Source organism: Terrapene carolina, unplaced genomic scaffold, assembly GCF_002925995.2.
Source record: "Terrapene carolina triunguis isolate 2854851 unplaced genomic scaffold, T_m_triunguis-2.0 Scaffold35098, whole genome shotgun sequence".
NCBI lineage: Eukaryota > Metazoa > Chordata > Testudines > Emydidae > Terrapene > Terrapene triunguis.
This window is the reverse complement of record NW_020699449.1, coordinates 5076431-5086612: the sequence shown is the minus strand read 5'-3', so window position 1 is coordinate 5086612 and position 10182 is coordinate 5076431. Positions and strand designations below refer to the sequence as shown.

The 10182-nt window shown below is 42.3% G+C and overlaps 1 protein-coding gene across 2 annotated transcripts in view; it reads left to right on the top strand.

The window, feature by feature from the left end:
* The first annotated feature begins 453 nt into the window (after nt 1-453).
* Nucleotides 454-10182, top strand: part of LOC112116003 (caspase activity and apoptosis inhibitor 1) — a 29478-nt gene continuing 19749 nt past the window's right edge. The window contains exons 1-4 of one of the 2 annotated variants that reach the window (XM_024213264.1): nt 454-729; nt 2364-2564; nt 4871-4955; nt 6760-6838. In XM_024213264.1, coding sequence (XP_024069032.1) covers nt 598-729; nt 2364-2564; nt 4871-4955; nt 6760-6838 — 497 coding nt within the window. In that variant the 5' untranslated portion in view covers nt 454-597. The remainder of the gene's footprint in view (nt 730-2363; nt 2565-4870; nt 4956-6759; nt 6839-10182) is intronic. The other variant, XM_024213266.1, reaches the window with a different exon arrangement.

Sequence of the window (10182 nt, the reverse complement as noted above, 5' to 3'; positions counted from 1 at the left end):
CTGCTCTGCCGGATACCCGACTGCTTCCCCACGCCATCCCTACAGCTCCCCTAGCTTCCCTCCACTCTCCTCCAGCGGCTGCTCGCGTCTACACCCACCTTTGGCCCGGGCGCTCCATAGCCCCACGCCCCTGAGCTGTGCAGCGAGCGGGGTGCTTTCTCGTGCGTTACTTTAATGGACCTTCCCGCCTAACGTGCTACGCCCCACACTCCCCCAGCCTCCGATCACACGCTGCCCGTCTGCCCCGTGCCAGGGAGCGGGCGGCGCGCGGGAAGCCTGCAGCAGGCCTGGGGGGAATGCTGGGCAGCCTTGACCAGGGCTCCTCGCTGCAGGCAGGTCACGGGAGGAGCACGCGGCGTAAGGATCCGCCGCGCCTCCCAGCACCGGAAGTACTTGCAGGGGAAATCCCCACCACCACTAAGCGCCGGAAGTCCACCTGCCCCGGCTCTGACGTCACCACGGCGCCGCCAGGAGCCCGTTGTTGTGGTGATGGAATCCACCCGCGGCGGTTGCGGGTGGATGTTCTGTCGGTGACTCGGGGGATGTGACCGTTGGTGGGGGACGGAACGCGGCTCCAACCGCCGCGAGGCCGGGCCGATGCCGGGCCGCAAATCCTCCAAGGAAAAGAAGCGGCGCCGCTCTCGTTCCAGCGGCCTAGACGGGGGCTCGGGCGCGGGGGGCACCGAGGGGAAGCGGCGAAGTACCGAGTCCAGCTACAGCCTCTTGGAGGTAACGTCCCCCAGCGCGGCCCGGGGCTGGGGCCTGGCCGGGCGCGCGGAAGCGGCGGTGCTCCCGGCGGGGAGGCAGGGCCTGTGGCGCTGAGCGCTAGGGTGGCTTTAGGGTGACCAGACAGCAAATGTGAAAAATCGGGACGGGGGTGGGGGGTAATAGGAGCCTATATAAGAAAGACCCCAAAATCGGGACTGTCCCTATAAAATCGGGACATCTGGTCACCCTTGGTGGCTTTGAGCCGGGAGGGCCGGGGCCGCCTGGCGGGGAGGGGCGCGGTACCGGCTAGGCGGGTGCTCGGTCTGGTTCCTGGAGCCCGAGGCCAGAAGGACCCAGTGGGATCGACTAGTCTGACCCCCTGCGTGGCCCGGGCGGTGGGGCTGCCCCGCCTAACTCCTGCGTGGGCTAGAGCAGAGCGCCCACCCAACTGGATATGGCCAAGGGAGGCTCCCCCGTCCTCCAACCCACACAGCGTGAAAGCGTCTCCCCGACGGGCCTCTGCTAAAGCCCGACCCACTGGCATTGCTCCCACTCCCCTTGGGGTGGCCCTACCTTGCCATCTCCTCTGAAGCAGCTACATCAGTCCGTTCCCTTTAGTGCACTGGCGGTCAGTGTCCTATTAAAGCCACTGTGAATTGCTGGATTCAGAAAGAACATGACTCCTTCGAGTCAGGAAAAGTAACTCCTGCCTCAAGCTCAGAAGCGTTTTACACGCAACACCAAAATAGAAAGGAACAGAGACAAATGTAGAGCAGAGAAAAGGCAAACAGATAGAAACCTGCTGAAAGAATAAAGTGCAGAAACTGTGTGGTGCTAGTCTGAGTATTGGTGAGCTGCATAACTTTTCCAATGGGAAATTAGGTGGGGGACAAGTTTTAGAGGTGACCAAAATTTGTATATTAGTATCTACAGTATTGCAGTATAGGAAAACAGTTTCACACTTACTAGCTAATTTTTAATGTTTGATGGTAAGGAGGGCTACATGAAAAGAAATTTCTGGGGAATCTCTTAAGTCTTTCCTGTACCCCATCGCCCTGCCCAATACGTGTTCTTGTCATAACATTTACCCCATTTGGTTCTCAAGATCCTGTGCACAAACTGTTGTTTCAGCAAGACATTTGTCATTAGCAGTAGTCTTACAAAGGCTAATTGTGATTAACTACGTCAGACATACCTGAGGAACATGTTTTTTGTGCTGCCAAACATCTCTCCCCTTGTTTTCCATTAATTTCAGGGAATACAGCAGTTATAGCCAAGTGGGCAAAGTTTTGTTTTGTTTTTTCCAAATATATTATTCAGATTATGTGGCGAAGTAGCTCTTTGCTTTATGGTCTTTCAGACTGCTAGGATGAGCCAAAATAGCCAGCTTTTTGAGAGGGATATTAATGTTTGGCCTACACATTTGAAGAGCATTCATGTAACTTTCTCAATCTTACAATGTAAAGCACTTAAAGGTTCATAACATTCCAGAAATACAAGATGTTCATTTGTAATATCCTTTTAAACATTTTATAGTAAGAACCATATTGTTGAGACAGACACCGTTGTAAAAGCTTTCCTCCTTTCTTGACTTATTAAAGAGACAATTTCCATTAATTTTCTTTTCCAAGCGTTTTAATATATTTTAATTTTAGGAAATAAAATGTACTGTGCCATCTGCAGAAAAAGAGGAGTTAGCTGAAGAGCACAGCGACATAGAAGACGGTGGACTAGACCTCAGTGTGTCTCTAAAACCAGTTAGTTTCTACATTGCAGACAAAAAAGAAATGCTTCATCAGTGCTTCTGTGTCATAGGGGAGAAGAAACTGCAGAAAATGCTGCCTGATGTTTTGAAGGTATTGAAATATACTTAACTCTTCAGTACATGCAGGGCTGAACAGCTCTGTTTGCCTCAGGTCAGTCCATTGGATTTCCAACATGTGTATTACAGCAACCTACATACCTTTTGTGCAAGAGTTATATGAAATTTTAAATTTAATAAGTTTCCACGAGGGTACAGTCCTCTGTTTTTATTTGTTTCACTCTTATTCAGAGTCTTCACAAAGATGAGACATGAAACCGTGGTGAAACTTGTCATTTAAAGATCCTATGGCAATATTTTTAAGAAGGCATTGTTAACCCCAATTAGTCAAATGCACTAATTTTATTCTGTTCTGCTAAATTCCTCCTAGAATTCCAATTCGATGTGGTATTCACTTCATGTCTTAAACTGTTGCATAGTATTTCTATGCATTGTTAAGACATTGCTGTACTTTTAATTTTTTAAGTATTGATACCATGCTCATCACTGTGGTATATAGAAATGACAACATTTCATAGTTGGGTTGAAGAGCTGCTTTGAGTATAGACTTCTTAATATTGAGCTGACTGATAATGAGACTTGATTTTTATATTTCTAAAACTATTTAAATGTTTCCCTCTTTCTCTGTAATATGATATTAAACTCTTCTATGGTATGGAAGGAAAACAAACAGTAAGAGCATAATTTTGTCATACCACAGCTGCTACAGTAAGACCTGACTCTAATTTATTATTAGAACATTCTGTAGAATGAGTGCCTGGTTTATGTCATCTGCTTGAGCTCCAGTCCTCTAGGTCACAAGTGAAAATGAATTTGGAATGTTCACCCTGGAGGAATGTTATTCCTGTTTAAACTAAAGAAAATAAAAACATACAATTTAATAAGACTAGCAGCCTCTGCTGAAGAAAACTCTAGAATTGAAATGTCTGTTGTTATCTAGGGTTAGATTAGCCAAGTGATTGATAGTAGGTTTCCTTTAAAAAACAACAATATTATTCTGGGAGTGTGCATCTTCTAATGTGACCTAAAAAGGTTAAAGGAACAGCTTTCCAGTCTGAGGCATTGAGCAAGATTAAGGTAATGAGTTTAAAACAAAAGGATAGACAGACACAAAAAACCATACCTCATGTCATCCTTGCAGGGCTGTTTGTTGCCACAGGGATTGAAGTACAGTAACAAAACTGTGTCTAAGCCTGTGCTGCGCCTGAAGTTCTAATAATCTGTGATTGAAAATAACAAAGATTATTCTAAAGGGACTTTTATCCTTACCAGGAAATATGGTAGCTAGCATTCAGAAACACAAAAGAGCTAGAAATTCCATGCACTTCAGTAATATGGGCTAAATGCTTCATTTAACTACCCATGAAGAGTGTTAAGTACATTTTACCTATATCCTCTTCTTTTAAAATCACTTTTCAGATCCTTGTCATCCTATCTTGCTTACATAACTTGATGCCCCGGGTAGGTCACTGGCAACAGGAATTGAACCCAGGACCGCTGAACATAAGACTTTACTGCCTGAGCTAGAAGGTGCAGCTCTGTTGGCTCTAATTTAAACTTCTTTGTGGTTCAGCTACTAGTTAGGGACAGAGCTTGTGGAGTAAGCATGGTTTATGCTCATGGCTCATATTACCAGCTTCTCCTACATAATGACTCACTAGCTTCCACTTTGTTCAGATGTCACAACCACCATAGAATCTAAAGGAGAATTAGGTAACAGACACTTAATATTGTGTAGTTTTTCAGAAATTGTATCTTTATATTTGTCAGTTTTAATTTTTTTATTGTTGTTAAATACTTAACTTTACACACACACACACACACACACACACTGTCTTATTGCTCCTTTGTAGTTATCTGATGGCTGTGACATCTCAGGAAGGTGCATCACAGCAAAAAAGGAGCTGCTGTCTGAGCTGGATGTTGTATGAACTGTACGAGAGGAACTGAAACTTTGAATGATGTACATAATATCCCTGCTAGTTTGGTTAATGAGAACATGCATCAGGTAGAGCTGAAATGGCTGGAACGTTCATGTTGTATTTGCAGTTCATCTTCCAAAGGTGGTTGTCCGGATCAGAGAGGATAGAGAAGATCATCAGGTCTCAGCAAGAATTCAAAAGCCCTTTGAGGTGGGATGAAGAGAGAGAGTTGTTTTTTTCAGATTTGATTCATCTGCATCTCTCAATGATTTCAGATTCTTTCACTCTAAAGACAACAGTTGTTTAATTTTTGATAGAAGTGGAGGGTTGATTGTGATTTGCATATATGCTTCTCCTCAGATATGTGGATTATGAATGTGGATTTTTTTGTTTTAATTTATTGCCTCAATCTTCTTAGAATTGTTCCATGGAGGAAATCAAAAGACTTTGCCTGGATCAGTTAGAACTTCTATCTGAGAAAAAACTCCTGAAGATTCTTGAAGGTAAGAACTAGCTCTTTATTTTCTCTTATGGTAAATTCTACAGATTTTGATCTTTAATTGTACAACAGTGCCCAGTTAAAGGAATCTACCTTAAAGATGGGCCTTTTCTGTATATCAAACCACTGCATCCTCAGAAATTTCTTAAAATAAATAACTTGAAAGGAATAAACTTCTAGTACTGTAAAAAGTTAAAATTATCTGGCTAACTATATTTTTCTACATACTTAAACCAAAATATATGTAATAAGACAATAGCTCTTAACCACATTTTTCTATCAACAGGTATTAACTTATCTAATGTCATCTGCTGTGATATACCTAGGGTTGCTCAAAAACTTTGTCTCAGCTATTTTTGATGGAAAATAAGGTTTTTGACCAAACAAACTTTTTCATGCAAAGTGTCTTTCTATGGAAAACTGCCTTTTGTCAAAAAACTCCCAAACTTTTCTTTTGTGTTGATTTGACATTAAACTGCCACCTCCTGAGCCCCTGCGATTTTCCTGTATGGACAGTTTAAAGTTGAAGTGATCCAACACAAAATATTTAATTTAGATTTTTCTCAATAGAAATTTTTCAATTTTTCACCCTAAAGTTTTCAGTTATCAGACTTTCAACAAAAAGTATAATTTTTCCATGGAAATTTTTTTAAAGAAAAACAGATTTTTTTTATTTTCATCTAAATTTTCTGCAGGAAAACATCCCTTTTTCTGACCAGCTCTAGATTGTTGTTCTATTAAAGCAAAATTCACGGTTGTTGTATAGAGTCATAGGTTAGATCTTCTCTCAGCCCATAGAAAAGGGCAGTACGGTGCTGCCCCAGGAACAGACCAGGAAGGGAATTGGCTATTAATAGCCACACTTCTTTCCTTGGATCCCCACGTGCCACAGAGGGATATAATTTGCTGCTGTTATGTATGAGTAGCAGATTACATCCCCTGCTGTACCAGGTCAGCTGTGCTGGCTGATGCATTGGGGTAGAGTCATAGTTCTACCTAATCTCCCACCCAATGCGTGAAGGTGTGTAGCAATCCCATGTAGGCTGTTCTGTCCCCTGCTGTGACATGCATATGTAGCCTGTGCTGGGAAGCAATGCGGTGTCATATTTTCTTGTACAAGCACTTGGGGCAAGCCACAGTTTAGTGTGTTGTAATTGAGTTTCATATGGGTGTGCTGCATGACAGGCCCTGGGGTTGACGTGTAGCTGCTCTGTGGCTGCATTCAAACCCATGAGCTGGAATAGTGTCTGCAGCCTCTTTTGCACTCCCTACTTGGGGACTCTCAGCTACTAGATCCATGTATTCACAGATAATACCTAGCTCAGACCCAGTGGTACCTTCTCTGGTCTGTCTGCCAAATTCCCTTCAATATTGGCTTGTTTATTGCTAACTTTTCTCTGCCAATGTTGAGCTCCCCTTTGGTTGCAGGAGATGCAGAGGTCCTCTGAGTGGGTGGTCCACCTATAACACCTCTTGTGTAGCTCACTGTGGGGCTTACGTGATGCAGATTCTCTGCCTTTCATTGCCCTTTACCCTTAATACAGTAACAAAGCTGGAATTGCCCCAACCAACTGGATTTTCTTATACGTTAATGGATAATCAAAGGATAGTTCAAACTAGTCTCAGCTTGTGGGCAGCAGCAGTTTCAGAAATTGCTTTTTCTTTTGGGTAAATGTAATTTTAGAACATCTTCAACTGGAAAAACTACACTGTTGACTTTGGGTAAAATTAAGTTTTGCAAATAACTCCAAGCAGGTAGGAAGCAACACTTGGCTATAATCTCATATGCTGAAATTTTATACATCAAGGTGAGACTGGTGCTGACTCTGATACTGATGAAGATGCAGACCGTGGTGGAAATAAGACTGGAGTTGAATCAATCAGTCAGTGAGTATATAAAAAAAAAAAAAAAAAACTCGAGAGGTTTTGCTTTCCTCTACCTCGGTTCACAGTAGCACCAAAGGCCCCAATACCCCCTCAGACCCTTACTCAAATGGTTAATCCAGTTGAAGCCAATATGAGCGGTATTGTTAGGGTCCAACTCTACAAACCTGTACTACCACTTTATCTGCATTGAAGACAAAGTTGTATCGTAAATCCCTCTTAGACAGACCCTCACAATTGTTAGCCCCATCACTTTCCATTAAGTAATTTCCATAAATGCGTCCTGCCAAAACCAAACCATTGCGTTGCTCATTTAATAAAAAGAAAGTTTAGCCTTAGTGTGACACTGAAGCAGTATATACCTTACTGGATGATGATGATCGTGTGCAAAAATTCTACGTAATTGCAAATTAACTAAGACATTAACTACAGAGATGTTGCAAGGGAATTGCACGAGCACTTAGGCCCTGATTCTGCAATCTTATCCACACAGATGGACCCCTGAACCCATGCACAGCCCTACTGTGGCACTGTCCAGTCATCAAAGTCCACCTGCACTGATCTAATTGTAGAATCAGGGCTAAAGAGAATAGATTAGAATAGAAATACCTTTCATCCTTTTTGCAGAAGTTGTATGAGGCTCCTTATCAGACTTAGTATTCGTTGTAAGAGCTTAGTGGGTTTTTTTGTTTGCATTGTGCTGCTTTGCATATTTAAGATGCCATTATAAAGAATTCTGATTTAGGGGAATATTTTCATCTATGCATGTGTTGTAGTTAACATTAATACCCATTAATACTTATGTGTGCAAAAGTAAAACCAGGAAAATATATCACTTTCATCCTATATGAATCTTGAAGCCCTTTACAAACTGTGAGCCTGAGGTGCTGATCACCCTTTGTGATGTGCTGAATGCCTCCTACTTTTATGGGAGTCAGTGAGCTAAGTACTTTGTAGCATCAGGTCCTAGATGTGTCAAGCTGTCTCTTCGTCCCTTCATCCACCACTGGAAATCTAGCTAACAGCCAGTGAAATGTTCATTGGGGTGAGGAGGGGATCCTGTTGGCCAAGGATACTGCGGGATTATACTATGCTTCTAAAAAGTGCATAAGATTTTAATGGCTGTGGGGAGATGCGGGGGGACTCCTGTTTTTAAGGTTTGAGCTAATAGTGAAGTGTACAGAACTCAGTCTATCTCAGAAAGATAAGGGCTGAATCAGTTCTGTCAAGATTCAGGATTGTAGTTCTATAGCTTATAGTTGTTTCAAAACTAGTGTTTGAAGCAGGTAGTCATGACTTCCAGGCAAAATAAATTGAATAAAAATGGTATTTATGTGCAAATAAAATAGTTAGTTTTTTCCCCCTAAGTCACTAAGAGGAAAATTGTGGTGTCACTTAGTGAATAAAACAGTAAAAATAAAAATATGAAGGGGAAAAAAGGGTTTATCATTTTTAACTAGTATATATCTGAACGGATTGCAAAATCCATTTGCTCGTAGAGCATAGGAGGCTTTCTCAGGGGAATACTATTAATCGCTGCAGAATCTAAACTTCAAATTTAAAAGAAAGGGATTCTTCAGCCCTTATGGTTGTGAAGATAACCTTCCAGACTTGAGCCAAATATAAATCAGATCACCACAGTGCAGTCTTCCGAAGGCTGAAGACATTGGCCAATTTTTATTCTGCTGTAGTTTGACAAAACAATGAGAGAGAACACAAGAATATTCAAGCAGAGTCTTGTCAGTTTTCACTGCGACTATGCAGTGGGGAGCAGTGAAACTGACAAGAATCTTGCTAGTTTCAACTCTGCAGCTGACAGACAAAGCTATGAGTAGCAGCAGCAACACTGTAATAAGTTCCTGAGGAAGAGGGTCAAAAACAGAAGCTGGGCATGCAGTGTCAAGTAGCAGATACCTCTGGCTTCTAGGGATGTAAATACCATTTAAAATGTTTAAATGGTTAACCGATTAAGCTGCAGGGGCCGATCCCGCTGGCCAGCGGGGCCTGGGGCTGGGTGGTGGGGCCTGCTGCAGTGGGGCAACTGGGCTGGCAGGCCCGGGTGGGGTTAACGGTTCAGGCAGGTTAACTGGTCAGACTAATGCTTACCGGTTAACCTTTTACATCCCTACTGGCTTCTGTGAAGGTAGAAGGCCAAGGGAGGTGTAGAATACTGGAGACACTCACACCTCTTGCAGCAGCCAGTATACCTGAGAATGGGTGGGGGAGAAAGAGGAACAGACCAAGGTTCCTTTTCTCCCTCCTAGTAGTCAAAGAGAATTCTGGGGGAGTTGGAAAACTATCAGAACTGCATACAAGCCACAGGTTCCTGCAAAGGATGAAGTCCCTGAACAAGGTGCAGGCAGGAGATGTGGTCACAATATCTTGCACCTAAGTAGGCTTAATCTTTGGGCCAGTATGTGTTAAGTAATTTTTTCAAGCCATTTATAAATGAATATAAATTGAAGTTGAAAGACAGTAAGAGCTTTTAGAAAACAGTCTTTCAGTCAGAACTGCACCATATCAGGGAGTAGACCGCTTGAATATGGCACTCTTCAGGAAATAACAGAAAAGCTGATGTTAAAGTAAATTTAAAATTTTTCCAGGGATTATAAACAATGTTAAGTTGTGTAAGATCAAAACCAGTTCAAATAGGGGAATATATCTTTGTTTTTCGAAGACAGTCTTTTCAGAAAAAGAGTCACCAAATGATTTGATGGGTAGTTCAGTACAGCTTTTGGGTTGAAGTGACTTGCTTCATGTAAACTGTTACCTTTTCTATATTCCTCAATTATATTAATGAGATTACATTAAAGTTTTTTTTTTAAAATCCCATTTGTCTTCTCTGTTTTCATAGACATGTAGATGTGAAGAACATGTCCCAGTGTGTAATCACAGATTTATCATACTTTGAATTACCATTGATCAATTAGATTGCATCTTCAGTCCTGCTGACTTTTTTTTAAATAATCACATCTATTCAAAGTCAACATTTTTGTAAACTTTTAAAATTTCTGTGGATAGATGGGTTTTACTGAAGGTATAATTTTTGTCAGTTGTCAAAGGATATCCGAATACACACAGTGATTAGATCTGATAAAATAACAAGAAAGCTGTGTGCTCTGGCCTGGCAGTTAAGAGCAGAGGAACTGGAGCCAAGAGAATCTAGGTTCTAATTTCTACGTAACCATTAATTGAACTCACTGTGTTCTTTCAGCAAGCCTCAGGGAGCCTCACGCCCAGCACCTGACAAATTAGATGTAAATCAGAAATGGGCTAAAAACATGGTTTCTTGGCCCTTGGAGGAATAGCTTGAGACACCTACTCTGGGTACACTCAGAGAAGGCAAT